The sequence below is a fragment of the Megascapheus bottae genome, chromosome 10, assembly GCF_031878675.1.
Source record: "Megascapheus bottae isolate mThoBot1 chromosome 10, mThoBot2.hap1, whole genome shotgun sequence".
Classification (NCBI taxonomy): domain Eukaryota; kingdom Metazoa; phylum Chordata; class Mammalia; order Rodentia; family Geomyidae; genus Megascapheus; species Megascapheus bottae.
Window position 1 is genome coordinate 11,803,888 of NC_143518.1, and position 18,333 is coordinate 11,822,220.

General features: G+C 38.2%; 1 protein-coding gene across 3 annotated transcripts in view; it reads left to right on the forward strand.

Annotated features, from left to right (window-relative positions):
* The window catches only part of Exo1 (exonuclease 1), a 28,364-nt gene extending 10,031 nt beyond the window's left edge, over positions 1-18,333 (forward strand). For all 3 annotated transcript variants that reach the window (XM_090340199.1, XM_090340200.1, XM_090340198.1), the window contains exons 7-14: positions 1,476-1,663; positions 2,167-2,263; positions 3,474-3,699; positions 8,747-8,993; positions 10,011-10,560; positions 12,347-12,448; positions 14,341-14,531; positions 16,870-18,333. In XM_090340199.1, the coding sequence (XP_090196325.1) occupies positions 1,476-1,663; positions 2,167-2,263; positions 3,474-3,699; positions 8,747-8,993; positions 10,011-10,560; positions 12,347-12,448; positions 14,341-14,531; positions 16,870-17,005 (1,737 nt within the window). In that variant the 3' untranslated portion in view covers positions 17,006-18,333. The remainder of the gene's footprint in view (positions 1-1,475; positions 1,664-2,166; positions 2,264-3,473; positions 3,700-8,746; positions 8,994-10,010; positions 10,561-12,346; positions 12,449-14,340; positions 14,532-16,869) is intronic.

The following is an 18,333-nucleotide window of genomic DNA, read 5'->3' on the forward strand; positions in this document are numbered from 1 at the left end:
TAATAGTAATTGGAGTGTTGTCTTTTAAAAATAGGGTCTAAGTCAAGAATAGTGGCTCATGTTTATACTACTCAGAAAGTAGAGATTAGGGGGATAGCAGTTTGAGGTATGTATGGGTAAATAGCTAGTGAAATCCCCCTCTCTGCCAGTAAAGCTGGGTGTGGTGGTTTGAATTTGTAATCCCAGCCAAGTCTAAGGTTAAGCCATGTCAAATATTGGGATACTATTTGAAAAAGAAGGCAAAAAGGGATGAAGTACCCCTCAAGTGCTAGATCATTTGCCTAGCAAGTGCTTAGTCCTGAATTAAAAACCCAATACTGGGGCTGGGAGTGTGGCCCAGTGAAAGAGAGCTTCCTCACCATGTACGAAGCCCTGGATATGATTACTTGATACTACATACACAGAAAAGGCCGGAGGTGGTACTGTCACTCAAATGGTAGAGCATTAGCCTTGAGAAAATCCAAGAGCAGTGCCTAGGACCTGAGTTCAAGCCCTAGGACTTCCAAAAAGTAGAATAAAATAAAATAAAAACCCAATACTACCCCCCCCCAAAAAAAAAAAACCAAGATTATTTTATTCTTTTTGTTTCTAGAGTTCATTTTTTTTTTTTAATTTTCTGGACTTTCTAAACCTTGAGGGTGACTTATGTGTTTTTATGTTAGAGTTAGAAATAAACTTCATGCATAATTGAATTTCAGATATTTTGGCTTAATAATAGAAAAACCAAAAATGTAAGAATTTAAAGTACAATGATGGGGGCCGGGAGTTTGGTCTAGTGGTTAAAGTGCTTGCCTAGCATGCATGAAGACCCAGGTTCGATTCCTTGGTACCACATACATAGAAAAAAAGCCGGAAGTGGTGCTGAGGCTCAAGTGGTAGAGCTCTAGCCTTGAGAAAGTCCAAGGACAGTGTTCAGGCCCTGAGCTCAAGCCCAGGACTGGCAAAATAAATAAATAAGTAAATAAAGTGCAATGATGGTTATGTTTGCTGATTCTGGTTGTTTGGTTGTGTGTACATGTGTATGTATGTGCGTAAAGGTCCAGGGACTTAAACTCAGGGCCTGGGCATTGTCTTTGAGCTGTTTCTTTCTTTTGGTTGTTTTGCTCAAGGCTAGCACTCTGTTGCTTGAGTTATACCACTTCTGGGGGTGAAAGATGGGTCTCTTGAACCTTCCTACCAAACTGGCCTCACCCAGGTCCAGAGTTCAAGCCTTATGACCCACAAAAAAAAAAAAGTCCCTTATCTACTAAACTGGCCTCAAACACTGATCCTAGATCTCAGTCTCCTGAGAAGCTAGGATTACAAGCCTGAGCCACTAGTGCCTGGCTGATGAAAATAAATGTTTTTTTAATGTTGATGAAAGCAATTGACTTTTATGGTCTCTGCTCATTGTAGTCAAATAGGAGTGACAAGCATGGTGTTGATACATCCTTATTCTTTAATTGCAGATAAAATATTTTTATATCCATTATTAGGTTATCAAAAAAATTGGCCAGTATCTCAAGATGAATATAACAGTACCAGAGGATTACATCGAAGGATTTATTCAAGCCAACAATACTTTCCTTTATCAGCTAGTTTTTGATCCTGTCCAAAGGAAGCTTGTCCCTCTGAATGCCTATGAAGATGACATTGATCCTGAAACACTAAGTTACGCTGGGAAGTATCCTTTGTGAACCACTATGGTTGAATTTTATGCTTCTTTTATTAGTAGTAGTGGTGACAAAATCATTATATATGTAGTGAGAATTTTAAGAAAAACTTGTAAATTATTTTTTGCTTTCTCTGTCATAGTGAAAGTACCATAATTGCTCTCTTAAATTACCTTGCTAGTGAAAATTTACATTAGGTTTCTGTAGACCTCAGGCTTACCTGCTGAACACATAATGACTTAGATTGACTTGACAGGTACAGGCAGTAGGTCATTTACTTATGGCACACATTCCAGAGGTGGCATGTGATAGAGCTCCTTGCGGCAGGGAGCCTGAATTCATCAGGAGGGGGTGTTCTGTGCAAGTGAGGATATGAGGGGAAAGGGCCTTTCCAAGGATACTGTCCATCAGCATTTAGCTAGAGCCATTAATTACTTATAACTTAGGTAATAGCCAGGACTTATTTCCTGTCTCCCTTTGAAAAGACATTTTTTCCTTAATCTTACCAACCTAGGTATGTGGATGACTCTATAGCTCTTCAAATAGCACTTGGAAATAAAGATATAAATACATTTGAACAAATTGATGACTACAATCCCGACATTGCTACGGTACCATTTTGTGGACTGATATATAAAAGCATTTTTTTTTTTAGTTATATCTTGTGAACTGTGGTTTTAAAGCAAATCTTTCCTTACTAAGTATTTTTGAAGCTTTCTGTGCCCATGCTCTGTGCAAGCATACATTGTAAACAGCCTGAATGTAGAGAAAATATTTCTGTTCATTTTTCTTTTCTCTTTACATTTCTTTGATTTTTAAGTTTTTAAGTCGTTTAACTATCCCACTTTGTTTCATTTTTTTATTCTCCGTGTGAAACGGAAGGTTAGGTAGCTTACTCTGGTCATACATTTCATAAATAGAGGAGCTGGATTCTAAGTCAAGTTCTCCATCACTCATTCAAAGAGAAAACAATGTGTGTCCTTAGTTTGCAAGGATTAGTAGGAGTTTCAAGCATGAGTAATTCCAGGCTGAAGAAAACAAGAAGTGCATAAGAGGCTAATATACTAAGAGAAATTTTTAAATGCTCGTTGTAGTTTGGCAGAGAATGTCATAAGTTCATAAAGGAACCAAAGCTCCTTGAGACAAACAGTAGTTAAGCCTGAAGAAGATGCCCACTGATAAATGTATAGCCAATTGAGCATTGAAAGTCATCGTTATTACTGTCAATTGAAATCAGCCTGCTCAGAAATGCTCAGAGTTTAGAATATTTTCCTGGCCACAGTTCTGTTGAAATTTTGTTTCCTTCAATGTTCCTCCTAGAAAAAATATTTTATTTATTAGACAAGAACCAAGAAGCTGAATGCCAGTGGCTCACGCTTATAATCCTAGCTACTAAGGAGGCTGAGATTTGAGAATGACTGTCTAAAGACAGCTGTGGCAGGAGAGTCCACCAGACTCATCTCCAAACTTAACTACCAAAAAAAGCTGAAATGCAACTGGGCCTCCAGTGGTAGAAGGCTAGCCTTGGGCAAAAGTGCTCAGGAGCTCGGGGACAGCACGCAAGTCCTGTTCATGTACAGGACTGGCAAAAAGGCGGGGGGAGAGGAAAAGAAGAAAGAAGGAACCCAGAACCCAACTGGTGGCTTGACTTAAATTATGTGAAGAACAAACCTAGGAACATATGACATGCCTCACAGGAAACTATAGGTTTAGGAAAGTGGAAAATTGAGATACTTCTAAGAATTTTTTAGAGTAATTTAAATATGTTTGCAACTTTAGTTAATTCTTCTTCAAGTAACCTTTTTCTTTGTACTTTTTTAGGCTGCCCCTTGCAGAAGTAATAGTTGGAATGAGAAAGCATGTCCGAAGTTACCTGCTGGAAATAGTATTTGGCATAGGAATTATTGCCCTAGATTTGAGCTGAGTAATGCTTCAGATGCGACACGGTTGAAGGAAAAGCCGAGTACCTTGGGCATTAAACAGACGATTAGTACCAAAGGGCTAAATCTTCCGAGGAAGTCACCTGTGGTGAAAAGACTGAGAAGTGGTAGGTACTGCATTATTGGTCATATTTAAATCATTGACAAGCCCAAGGTCACTGAGATATTCCACTGGAAATTCTAGCTCTTTTTTGTACTTGAAGGCATGTATACTACCACTTGAGCTATGCCTCCAGCTGTTTTGTTTTTTGAGATAGGATCTCTGTAGGTGAGGCTGGCCTCAAACATGGTTTCCTGCTTCTTCCTACTGAGTAGCTATGATTATAGAGTATAACACTGTGCTCAATATCCATTTTGTAGTTTTTTGTCCATTGTGGGTCTTACTCTAACTGCCTAGGTAGTATCCCTTAACTCTTGAGACTAGCACTTAATTACTTTGAACAACAGCTCCACTTTGGGGTTTTTAATGGTTAATTGGAGATAAGAGTCTCATGGGGACATGTCTGCGCAGACTGGCTTCAAACCACAATCTTTAGATCTCAGTCTCCTGGGTAGCTAGGATTATAGATGCAAGCCACTGGTACCCGGCTTTTGCACTGATATTTTAAAATAATTTTTGTTTTGTGGCCAGGAGTTTGGCCTATTAGTAAAGTGCGTGCCTAGCATGCACAAAGACCTGGTTTGATTCCTCAGTACCACATACATAGAAAAAGCCAGAAGTGGTGATATGGCTCAAGTGGTAGAGCACTTACTTTAAGAAAGCTCAAAGACAGTGCTCAGGTTCTGAGCTCAAGCCCTAGAACTGGCAAATATAATAATAATTAATTTTGTATTACTATATGTAATTTGTAGGAGGAACATTTCCTTGTGACCTTTCTGTATGTGCATAAAACATATCCCGATAATACTCACCAACTGTATTTACCCTTACTCTCCTCACCCTGATATTGAGTTTAGTTTATATGTATATGAGGTAAAGGAAGGGATCAAGGCCTCTTCCCTCGTACTTGGCTGTGCATTTGTTCCAGTACCATTTGTTAAAACATTTGATTGCATAGTTATGGAAACTCAGATGACCCTATAAATGTGGATCTCTTTTAATTCTATAATTCTGTTATTCTCTCTTTGTTCTTTACATCAAACACACTCTTGATAACTATAGCTTTATAATCCTTGAAACCCTTGCTCACTTCTAGTTTTTCTCTCTCATTCTCACCCACAAGTTGTCCATTTTTAACATAGTGGCTAGTGAGTACCCTTGCTGTATTTGTTCACCCTTTGTCCCTCCATTTCTGTGCTTCCCCTTACATTCCCAAAGACGTATAAATGAACAAAGGAAAAGAAAAATGGCAAAAAAGAAAAAATAATCTGCATTTCCTATAATTCATTTCAATAAATACTATTTTTTAATTTTTTTTTTTTGTCAGTCCTGGGCTTTAGCTCAGGGCCTGAGCACTGTCCTTGAACTTTCTCAAGGCTAGAGCTCTACCACTTGAGCCTTGAGCCTCAGCACTACTTCTGACTTTTTTCTATGTATGTCATACCAAGGAATCAAACCTGGGTCTTTGTGCATGCTAGGCAAGCACTCTACCACTAGGCCAAATTCCCGGCCAATAAATATTGTTTTGTGTGGTCAGATGCACATGGGCATTGAAACATATTCTTAAGTTTCCTATTATTAATGCTTTTGTAAAGTGTTTTCATTTTTATTGTGATTTCCAAATTTTTATCTGTAGTATACTGAAACTGAGTTGATTTTTTTTTTTTTTGCCAGTCCTGCGCCTTGAACTCTGGGCCTAAGCACTGTCCTTGCACTTTCTCAAGGCTAAAGCTCTACCACTAGAGCCACAGCACCCATTTCCAGCTTTTTTTCTATGTATGTGGTACCGAGGAATTGAACCCGGGTCTTCGTGCATGCTAAGCAAACAATCTACCACTGGGCCAAACTCCGAGTCCCTGAATTTTATGTATAAATCATATATCTTGCTCTACCTTGCTGAAAATCATACGTTTGTTCTGGTATCTCTTAATATTCTTTGCCATTTTTCTGATAGTTGATTGTGTCACCTGTGAATAAGTCTCCTTTTCCAGTTGAGATCTTTTATTTCATTTTCTTCACTAGAACTTCCAGTAAAATCTTGGACAGAATGCTAACTAACACTGGAGCACTAGTGCTTAAACTCAGTATTTAAGTACTGTCCCTGAGCTTTTTGCTCAAAGCTAGCACTCTACCGTTGAGTCACACAGTGCCACTTCCAGCTTTTTCTATTTATGTGGTGCTGAGGATTCAAACCCAAGGCTTTGCATGTTAGGCAGACACTCTACCTCTAAGCCACATTCTTATTCCCAACAAGTAGGACTTTGACCATAGATTATTGTCTCTAATTCTCTCATTTCTTTTCCTTGGCAGTCTATGTTAAATGACACTAACAACAAAAGCAAATCAAAGTCCTTTGCAAAATTTTAGTACGTCTTTATTTTCTTTTAATTCTAAGTAGTTGTATTGATTCCACATGTTGGATTATGAGTTTAGTTTATTGTGATCAATGTCATCCTTTTTATTGTCCTACCTCATCTTTCTCAATAATTCTTACATTTTTTTAAACTGAGCTTAGATTTCACTTATTTGCCCAAAATGTTTTGTTAACAAAAAATACTTGGTATACCTGATAACCTTCTAGTGCCTTCATTTCCTTCCTCCATTAAGATACCCTGTTATGTTACAGGCTCATTATCATTGTTATTTATGGGCCGGGAGCATAGCCTAGTAGTTGAATGCTCACCTAGCATGTACAAAGCCCTGAGTTCAATTCCTCGGTACCACATACTCAAAAAATGCTAGAAGTGGTGCTGTGGTTCAATTGGTAGAGCACTAGCTTTGAGCAACAAGCATCTAAGGACAGTGCTCAGGCCCTGAGTTCAAGCCCCAGGACTGTCAAAAAAAAAGTTCTTTATGTCAAACTAAATTGTCTTTCTTATAACTACCATTTAGCAATGGACATGCATGCTTACCCATGTGCACACACATGTAAAGCCTCAACATATTTATATAGTTTCAGTCTCTTTTTTGGATATCTCAGATATTTAGAAATAGCTATTGTGACCCTCCTAAATTTCTCTTCCAAGCTCAATGATATGCTTTATTGAGGCTGTGCTTTGGATTAATACCCCTTTTTAGTAATTGTATAGCTTACAGTGAGTGGTGTTAATTTTGTTTGCTATCATATGTAGTAAAATTTTCCCAGTTGTAATGTTCTTTTGTCCATCCTCCAGACACAGTTTTACCCCTATAAATGACATTTATTATTTTTATGGTTTCTATTATCCTTATGCAGTATTCTCAGTTTGTAATTGAATTTTTCAGTTTGATATTAAGGTAGACATGGTTATATTTTATACTTAGTGTGGTGGTTTGTCACCCTATTGTGGTAATCTTTCTTTTAGTCTTTTGACTAGCCCGTTTATTTTTTCAAATATTTGTGTTCTCTTTTAATATATGGGTCATTTGAAAGTTAGAAAAATATGTCTGCTTTCTCCCGATGGCTCACACCTATATTCCTAGCTACTTAGGAGCCTGAGATCTGAGGATCAAGGTTCAAAGCCAGCCCGGGCACAAAAGGACTTTAGACTCGTATCTCCAATTAACGTCTAGAAAATGGGAAGTGGGGCTTGGCTCAAGGGTAGGGTGGTAGCCATGTGCCGAAGAGCTTAGGGACAGCACCCAGGCCAAGTTCAAGCCCCATGACCCACCAAAAAAAAACTGTGTCTTCTGGTATCTAAACATTTTGGTTGCATCATGTTTGCTTGTACAATGTTTAACTGATTAGAAAAGGCTTAGGAATCTAGAGTTGAATTCTTTTCAGGCTAACACTCAGTAGTAGTGTGTTAGACTGTCCATCTTGCTACAGATCCAGGTAGCCAACATGCACTCAGTACAGCTTTATGCTATATAAATCTACTAGGGTGATGGAGATAACCGTGGTCTTTACTGAATTCAAAATATGCCCAACGTAAAGAATTTCTCTTGAGAGCTGTACTAACAACCTTACCATAACAAGGTGAGGTTTATCTGGTGGTGTGGCTGCTTCTTAGACAAGCCTCACTGGGGATCCTAGAATATTTGCTGGTTTGGGATTTGAGAGGGGATTTTGGGATTTTGTCTTGGGGTTGTTTTTTTTTTTTTTTTGTTTTGTTTTTTCTGAAGGACTCTGAACCCCCTGCATAATAAATAACTTAAACTTTTGCCAGGGCAAAATGTTTATCTATTTATTACTTTTTAGTGACCTAGGTTTTTGGTGCTGGGGACATAGCTAAAGTTACTCAGTGCCTGCCTAGCAAGTACAAGGCCCTGAGTTAAAGACAGGATAGAGAGAAGAAAGGGAAGAAGGGAGGGAGGGCTGGAAGGATCTTTTAAAAGTTGATTACTTTTTTGTCACTCCAGCTTGTCTTACCAACTTCTTAAAGGTTGTGCCTTATCACTCTAATGGAGGCTTTTCAGGCTCTGAGAATTAGTTGAACTAATTTAAAGCATCTTCATACCCCTGTGTCCTTGCCTTTCTCAGGCTTTAAGTTTTTGTACTATCCAACAATATACTTTATTCTAAAATTACAAAATGCATTTAACACAGCAGTCTTCCTATTTTTCACAGCTAGGTAATAAGAATATTAATCAAATTAAACGTATACCCCGAAACTATCACATAAATGAAATGAATACAATAGCAGCTGGTTTTATGGATCCCTTTTTAAAAAAATCCATCATGTTTATAATGTAAGTTGCCCCTCAAAATTTGCATCTAAAATTAATATTTCAAATAAATATATAACCAAACGATTATATCCTGAAATGTTTAGTTGAGGTAGTTTTATGTAAAATCATACAGATGTTTGACTAAATGTTAACTAATGTGTATAATTATAGAATGTCACTAAGGGACTTGCTTTTGAATCTTCATTGTTTGCTTTCTAAAGTATGACTTGGGGTGTTGCTGATGGAGTAAAGCAGCTGTCTAACATGCTGTAGATTTCATCCTTAGCACTACAGAAAAACATAAAACTGCCCTTAATCCCAGCCAAATAGGGACTGTGACATTAAAGCCTAATATCTAACTGCAAGTGAAATAAAGATTTACAGGTGATTTTGCTTTTATTTAGAAGAGCTGTCAGAAGATGATCTGTTGAATCAGTATTCTCTTTCATTTGTAAAGAAGATAAAGAAAATTAATTGTGGAAATAATAAATTATTGAACTCTTCTGAAATGCTTGTTCCTGACCTGGGAGATGGAACTACACTAACAAAAAGCTTGAGCACACCACTTAAGACAAAGAACAAATTTGCGACGTTTTTACAAAGAAAAAATGAAGAAAGTGGTGCAGTTATAGTTCCAGGGACTAGAAGCAGGTATAGTTTTATATCATCCGTGTTCTTTATGTTATATTATATACTTTATTAATATTTTCTCCTGAATTAACATTGACTCTAGGGTGGTGTTGGTGATAGGATCTATCATGAACAGACAATTTCTGACATGTTGGTTTGACTGAGCTTTTTTGTATTTTGTCATGGGTGAAAGTGATGATGTACTCAGTAACTGTGGTACATGGAGTTCTTAATTTTGGTGTTCTTTCAGCCACACAATCATAAGGAGAAACAACTGATTCTGTTCAGTAGGCTAAGTGTACTAAATGTACTTTCAACTTCACTGTGAGCATGATTTCAGTGGTACAGTCTCATAAATGCAGAGTTCAAACTCTAGTACTTCCCCCCTCCCCCCCCAAAAGAAACCAAAAGAGGAGACTATAGCTAACAGTTGTGACTACTTCAGAGATTATTGGGGCTGGTATTACATTGCTGTCTCCTAGCTTTTTGCTCAAGGCTAGTAGTACTCTACCACTTGAGCCGTCCCTCCACTTCAAGCTTTTTCGGTGGTTAATTTAAGAGTTTCATGGTGTTTACTGCTAGGTTGGCTTTGATCCTTGATCCTCTGATCTCAGCTTCCTCTCGTTAGCCATTGATGCCCAGCAACTTCAATTAGAGAGTTAAATGAGTTATTGTATAAGTTACCTAAGACTGAATGATGAACAATAAATACCATGAATACTCTTACTGTGTAGGTGGTAATACAGGCTCAGTTCTTGTCTCCAAGTCACCAGCAAAAAGATATGAGTAGAATTGTGGCTTAGAAGGTAGAACATGTTCAGTGACATAGCTAATAGACAGCACCCAGACTCTGAGCTCAAGACCCAGTACCAGCACAAAACAGATTCAAACATTGTATCATCTATATCACCTTTATAAAATTCATTTTCTGGGACAGTTTTGTAAAAGATTTGGACTGTCATTCCATTTTGAACCATTGTGAAGTCCTTTTAAACTTGGATATACTTATAATTATCCTTTCTTCCCATTTCTTGTTAGGTTTTTCTGCAATTCTATGGATCCTGCTGACTTTGCATCAAAGATAGTCAACACTCAGTCTCTTATTGGAGCTGCTGTCACTGATAACACTGCTAATCTTGGTGATTCAGACTGTGCAGATCTAGAAGACCAGAAGTTGGTTGACACAAGTGACCAGATTTCTGATGATGCACCTGTGTTTGCTGATGAAGAGTCTCAGTCTCCCCAAACCAGCAAATCCATAAGGACTATTTCACCATCTTCTCTGGGGACACTAAGAAGTTGTTTTAGTTGGTCTGGAAGTCTTGGAGATTTTTCAAGAACTTCAAGTGCCTCTGCAGGCACAGCATTGCAGCAGTTTCAAAGGAAGAGTGATTCCCCTCCATGTGTGCCTGAGAACAGTGCCACGTCTGCTCTATCTCAGCCGAAGAGTGATGAGTCAGATGATGAGTCTCAGCCTTTACAGGAAGCAGGCTGGTCTTTACAGCCCCAGGAAAGCACAGTGCCATCTCCACACAGTTTAAATGCATCCAAACTTTCTCAGCCTTCTAGTAAGGACTCTGACTCAGAGGTAAGTCACATCATAAAACCCTTATTTGAATTCCATATAGAAAAGAAAATAACATGTTAATCAGATAATTGAAAAATGATTTACCTACAACTTTTCATTTTAAATTGCACTGGATAGAAAGTTCACGTTTCATTCCTTAAAGTTTTTCAAATCTATCATGCCTTCCACATTTGGACATAAAAACTTAATTCTGTACTTCCTTTGAAGAGTTATCTTAAATTCATTCTTTAATTTGTTATTTGTTTTTTATGTATAGAAAGAACAATAGACATTTTGTCTTCTGAGCTGAATAATCCTCATCCTACTCTGCTATAGAAACATTTATTGGTGCTGGGAGTTTGGCCTAGTGGTAGAGTGTTTGCCTGGCATGCATGAAGAGCCAGGTTTGATTTCCTTGGTACCACATACATAGAAAAGCCGGAAGTGGTCCTGTGGATCGAGTGGTAGAGCCTTGAGAAAGCCCCAGGACTGGCCAGAAAAAAAAAAAAGGAAAGGAAAGGAAGAAGGAAACTTGTATTGAATTGCTTCCCATCCCAGCAAATTACTCTTAGGATAGTTACTAGTCTTAAAGAATTGAATCAACTCTTATTATTAATATAAAATAGGTATAATGGTTATGATCTCTGAGTCTTAGAATTTTTTTTTTTTTAATGGGTCAAGGGGCTTGAACTCGGCCTGGTACTGTCCCTGAGCTCTTCAGCTCAAGGCTACCGCCCTATCCTTGAGCCAAGCCCCATTTCCCATTTTCTAGAGGTTGGTTGTTGGTAAGAGTGTCAGGTTCATTTGTGCCTGGGCTGGCTTTGAACCTTGATCCTCAGATCTCAATCTCCTGAGTAGTTAGGATTATAGGCGTGAGCCACCATGCCCGGCTTAAGTCTTAGAATATTTTTAAGAGCCACAATTCCACTGACATTTTGTTCTTTGTTTTGTTTTACTGTGTTTTTTAAGGCTTTATTTTGAAAGCTATTTTTCATCAAATACTTCTGAAGAAAATGCTTCAGTAGTGGAGCTTTCTGCTGGTAGTTCACTATGAAAGGCACTAACCTTAGATTCTAGTGGGAGGTAAAAGTAATCTTAGATTCTTACTCATAGCCCTTATTGTAAGAAATAGTTTAGCATAACTGTCTTGGTGTATGCCTGCAGTCCTAGCACTTGGATAGTATGAAATAGAATGTTCACAAATTCACAGATTGGAAGCCAAGCTAGACCTCATCTCAAACAAAACAGTAAAATTTTTCCTAGCATAAACCACTAGTGTTAGCTGTTAACAAGACACTATTAGTGTCTGTACAAGTTAGTAAATTCTTATTCATATTGAGTTGTTAAGTATTAAAACAGAATCCCAGGGTAAATCCTTAATTACTTAATTAACCAAAAAAAAAATGCTCTTCTTTGAAAGATGCCAAAGTGCTTTCATTCATTGATCTGTTGAGAGAACCTTCCATTTGTAGGAAAGGCATGCATGATGAAGAGCCAGGCTATCCTTAAAGGTATACGTTCATTTGACATAATGCTTGAGAGAAGATGTCTTTTTCTCATTAATGTAGACCGTATTGCACAGTTAGGGGAGGTGTGGACTGCCCTGGTTCAGTGCTTTGTGCTTAGTAATGTATGAGAATGTCCTTTTCTGTATTGCATTCACATCCTTTTAATTACTTCTATCCCTTGTCTGTAACAATTGTATTTTATTTATACTGATATTCTCACTTCATTTATTTTCCATTTTATTAAATATTGTTTAAGAACCCATAATAAAATTTTATATTTGTTTGTTCTGGAAATCTAGGAATCTGAATATAGCATTCAGTCACTTGATAATCAAGGTAACCAGAACTTCAAGCAACGTTTAGCTAATTTTTCAAAGAAAGACACATTTCAAAGGAAGAAGGTAAAAGTTACTTATTTCTTACTTTCAAATGGAGAAATATGAGAAAAATTAAAAAATAGCCTGCCTGTATTCAGAATTTTTTTAATTTTTTTATTGTTGGGGTAATGTGTAGAGGGGTTATTTCTTGCACATTGGTATCCCCTCTGATATCCCCTCTGATGTTTTTGTCCACCTTTCTCTACCCCCACTCCCTCCCAGTCATTTGTTTTCTCCCCCTTCCCTTCCCTATTTAATAAACACATATACAATATACCAGGTAACCAAGTCAAATACAGTAACCATACGAGATTAACTATCAGGAGAAAAAAAGAGAAGAGATAACATAGTAAATTAAGAACAATAATCACAAAGATAAACCTCTTGTTTCCATATCCTAGAGTTCATTTCATTTAGTCTCCTCTTACATGGCCATATGTATGTAGATTTTGAACTATTGTGATCCTCTGCTAAGAGAGTCCTAGATGTGTACTAATTATTACAAATGAGGGAAACCATGGAATCTATGTTCCTTTGGGTCTGGCTTACTTAATATTTTTTCCAAGTCTTTCCATTCCTTACAAATGGGGCAATGTCATTCTTACTGACAGCAGCATAGAATTCCATTGTGTATACGTACCACATCTTGTTGATCCAGTCATCTACTGAGGGGCATCTGAGTTGGGTCCATATCTTAGCTGTGGTAAATAATGCTGCAGTGAACAACATCTTGTTAATGGCCATTCTAACTGGAGTAAAGTGGAATCTCAAAAGTTGTTTTGATTTGCATTTCTTTTATGGCCAGAGATGTCAAGCATTTCTTTATGGGTCTATAGGCCATTCTTATTTCCTCTTCAGAGAAGTCTCTAAGTCTTTAGCCCATCTTTTAATTGGATAAAAAGAACAAGAAAGCTCAGGTTTAGTGAACAGGCCCAGGACTGTTTCCCAAAAAAGAACTGTACGCCTATGATCAGCCAGGTTTTTGTTTGTTAGTTTCAACTTTTTCATTTTTTATATATTCTGCCATTTGGGAAAGTTGTTTTGTATATCTTTCTCACTGTAATAAGAAGCAGCAACAAAGCTCATTGTCTCCATAGATTTCACATGACAGAATTGAACCCTTGAGTGGGAAAATGCCAGTGGTGGTTGAAGTTAATTGTGCCACACATACACAGTGGTAGAAAAAACAGTTGATTCAAAATAAAATTCAATTGGACATTGCAATGGAAAAAAAAATCTCCAAGTGTACCATTACGTAAAATGAAGGAAAACGTGTTTTGCTGCAGGTTTCTGTAGAAATGCCTTAATGTAGGTATAGGAACTGATAACAATAGTTATTTGAGGCTCACCTTTCTTTCACTCCTAAACTTTGTGGCATGTTCACTGTTAGAATTATTGTGATCATATTTTGATAAGCATAAGTGTTTTGTTTTGTTTTTGTTTTTGTTTTTTTTCTCAGTCGTGGGGCTAGAAGTCTACAACTGGGCGCTGTCCCTGAGCTCTTGAGCTCAAGGCTAAGTTTCTACCACTTGAGCCACAGCGCCACATCAGGTTTTCTGATAGTTAATTGGAGATAAGAGTCTCATGGACTTTTGTGCCCTGGCTGGCTTTGAACTGCTGTCCTCAGATCTCAGCTTCCTAACTAGCTAGGATTACAGGCATGAGCCACCGGGGCCCAGCTTGACATAAATATATTTTTATGTATTGCTTATGGGGCACTTTGGGGCATATTGTATAGAGAATGTTTTGAAATTAATTAAAGGTAATATTAAAATGGGAATTTAGGGTCAGATGGTGACCTGTAATCCCACCAGTCAGCAGGCTCAGGCATATAGATCATGAGTTCTTAGACCAGCCTGCCTTTATGTAGCAGGACTGTAAAAACAACACAACAAAAATGGACATTTATTCCTCAGGTTCCTGGGCTACATAAGTCCAGTTCTACAGACTCTCTTGCAACCAAGATCAAGCCTCTAGTTCCAGCCAGAGCCAGTGGACTGAGCAAGAAGCCAGCAAGCATCCAGAAAAGAAACCATCATAACTCTGAGAACAAACCAGGACTGCAGATAAAAATCAGTGAGCTATGGAAAAATTTTGGATTTAAAAAGTGAGTTGCCTTTTTTCTTATTCTGATTAGAATACACTTCTGCATAATTAATTCCAACCCTTATCTTACAGTTCTCTGTGCTTTCATAGATATTAGAGTCAAGCAATTGCTTTTCTTGATCTAGAATGTTTCAACTCTCTTTCATCTTATTTCTCAGACTTATAATGGGAAAAAAAGTTTTCTTCAGGGGTTCAGAGGGAAATCAGTGAGTTTAATATGATGAATTTACCCGATTTGCCATTTGAGGCAGACATTTTACCACATGAGCTACTCTACCCCTTCGGTCCTTATTATTTTTAAAAATGGATACTTTACAGTACTTCATTTTTTTTTTTTTTAGCCATGGGACTTTCTTATATTAGATTTCAATTTACAAATCTTTTTTCTCCCATTCCTGGGGCTTGAATTCAGGGCCCAAGCTCTGTCCTTGGGCTTTCTCAAAGATAGACCTGACCTCTACCACTTGAGCCACAACACAATTTCTGACTTTTTCTTTTCTTTTCTTTTTGTCAGTTTGGAGATTGAACTCTGGGCCTGGGTGCTGTCCCTGAGCTCTTCAGCTCAAGACTACCATCCTACCCCAGGGCCTGGGCATCATTCTTGGGTTCTTCAGCTCTGGGCATCGTTCCTGGGTTCTTCAGCTCAAGGCCACTGCCCTATCCCTTGAGCCACACCCCTACTTCCCCATTGTCTAGTGTTAATTAGAGATAATGGTCTCAGGTCCTTTTGTGCCAGGACTGACTTTGAATCTTGATCTTCAGATCTCAGCCTCCTCAGTAGCTAGGATTACAGGCTTGAGCCACTGAAGCCAGCACTTCTGGCTTTTCCTGTGTATGTGATAGGCAAGCACTCTACCACTAGTGCATGGTAGGCAAGTATTCTACCAGGAGGCCAAACTCCCACCCTGGATTTTTTAGCCTTATTAAATTACATGTTATTTTGAAATACAATTCTACATGTCAAAGTTGGAAGTGGCACTATGGCGCCAAGTAGTGGCACCAAGAGGCTCATGGACAGCACCCAGGCCCTGATTTTAAGCCTATTATGGGCCAAAAAAAAAAAAAGTGCAGTCTGTGTTGCATTACAACCCACTGATGTATTTTAATGCATCTTTTATTCATGGAAGAGTCTGTTACATGAAATTAGTCATTTGGAAAAATACCAGGTTATAATGATGCTTGTATTCTAGACAACATAGATTATTTTTTGTAGTGCAAGAAGGGAATCATCGTCAGTTGTTAAGTATTGGAGAGCTACTTACGTTTCCTCAAAATTCAGTTTTTGCTCGGGAGCTTGGGTGTGCTCATTGGCAGCCATGCTCGTGTCATTTGCAATAGCAGGCTCTGGTTTCTGTAGAGAGAACCTGCATTGGAACGACCAAGTTTTAAGTTTCATTTTCTTCACAGGAGTTTCACCGTTGCCCATATTGACTCCTGGCTCAAGCTAGTTGTCTTCATTTTTTTTTTTGGTTGTCTTAAATATTAGAGAGCTAGGAATGTGGCATAGTGGTAGAGTGCTTGCCTGGCATGCATGAAGCCCTAATTTCAATTCCTCAGTACCACATAAACAGAAAAAATCCACTTGGAGATGATAAAAGTTAAAAGGTAGTCCATAATCAGTTCACAATCTTTTCACCTCAAGGAAAGTACACAGCTAGTATATAATAATAACATTGACATATTGAAGTTTGACCTCAGGGCCTTGCTTTTGTAAGGCAGATGCTCTACCGCTTGAGCCATGTCCCCAACCTTTCTTTGCTTTAATTATTTTTTAGATAAGTCATGTGTTTTCACAAGACTTACAAGGAACAGATTCAAACCATGATGCTCCTACTTATAGGAGTGTCGCTTTTTGCCAGCCAGGTATTCTACCTGTTGAGTATGTCCCCAACTATCATGATTCATACTGGGTTACTCAATAGTCATTGCTTTACCCTTGTCAGTACCATGTCAGCAGAGTAGATGAGGAGGCAAATAAAGTCTAAATATTATGAACCCATGCTCTGTTTATGTTTGTGCTTATCCATACTTGAGAAGGGCTCTAGGGAGACAATTCAGTTTCTCTCCTGGACTGTGTGCTATTACACAAGTGTGTGTGTATGTATGGTGAGGGAGAGAGAGAAAGAGAGAGCGAGATATGGGGGGGAGAATAGTAACCCAGCTACTACATTGAAAGGTGGAAGCTCTCAGGAGATGGCATTGCACCCATGAGGAACTGAGACAGGTGATATCTTAAGGGGTTTCACTTTACCTCTTCATATACCTCTTTTTTTTTTTTTTCAAGGTCTTCTCCTGTTAACATTCAGAGCTCTAAAAGTACACAATTTTGTATTTTACAGAGACTCTGAAAAACTTCCTTCTTGTAAGAAGCCCCTGTCTCCAGTCAAAGATAACATCCAACTCACTCCAGAAACAGAAGAGGATATATTTAACAAATCCGAGCGTGTGCATGTCCAAAGAGCTATATTCCAATAGTGTGGACGCTGCGTGACTGGGGCCTACACAAAAATCATCTGTTTGAATTCCCTGCTTGAAAATGGGGCACTTACCAGCCCAGAAGATTCATTCTTGGGTTGATTTTATTTTTAAAGTATACAGAATACACGTTGTATATTACTTATGTAATTGTTTCTTTTTCTCAGCTTTTTATATTTTCATAAGAAGCTAAATAGAAGAATGTTCTGGTGTTTTCTATTTTTGGTTATCTTAACATAAGAGGGAAAAAATCTACTTGGAGATGGCAAAAATGTAAAGATGTTCTGTAATGTTCATGTAAGAAAAGTCGTATTTCTGTAATCTTTTTATCCTTAAGAAAATCCTTCTATTTCTCTGGACTTTCATTATTTTATGTTTTGTCCAGGTACTTTCCTGCTTTTCTTCATAGTTAAATTAAAAATAAAATTGCTGGGATGGGAGGGGTAGTTATCCCTGAGAGTTCTATGTATGTGGTACTGAGGAATTGAACCCGGGTCTTTGTGCATGCTAGGCAACCACTCTACCACTAGGCCAAACTCCCAGCCTCCTTCCATCTTTTTTTAAGTATTTTTTAACATTTATTTCAAACAAGCGCCCTAAGTGTTATATGAAATACAGAAGCTCCAATCTGAGTCTCCTGTGAATGTTTACTGCTACAGAGCAACTTAAGAATGTGAATCAGGTATTATCTGCAGATCTCTTCACCTAAAAGATTACTTAAAAATCTAATAATAAATGCTCAAAGATAAATAGAACAGAAGGAAGGCTATCAGGTGAGGTACACATGGAGTGAGGTTAAGTCAACCAGCAATTACAGGGCCATGAGATGTTACTTGCATCCGTTCAGGTAAAGCAGAGGGTGGAGACTAGTACTAGTTTTTGTACAGCAGGCCAGGCCTAGAACAGACTGAAATGCAAGAGGCTTCAGTGACTGTAATTAATGGTAGGTAAGTGTCGAGACCCACAAAAGGATAGAAACCAGCCAGTCCCTGTGACTATGGAAACTCATCTAAATTAAGTTTCTCTTCCACAGTGGAATCCCTTCTGAAGAGTAACTGCTGGGAAGGAGGCAGACACTAACCAACAGATAGTTAAGGGAAATCAAAGTCAACTAAAATTTCAGCAGAGGGCCGGGAGTTTGGCCTAGTGGTAGAGTGCTTGCCTAGCATGCATGAAGACCCGGGTTCGATTCCTCGGTACCACATACATAGAAAAAAGCTGGAAGTGGTGCTGAGGCTCAAGTGGTAGAGCTGTAGCCTTGAGAAAGTCCAAGGACAGTGCTCAGACCCTGAGCTCAAGCCCAGGACTGGCAAAAAAAAAAAAAAAAA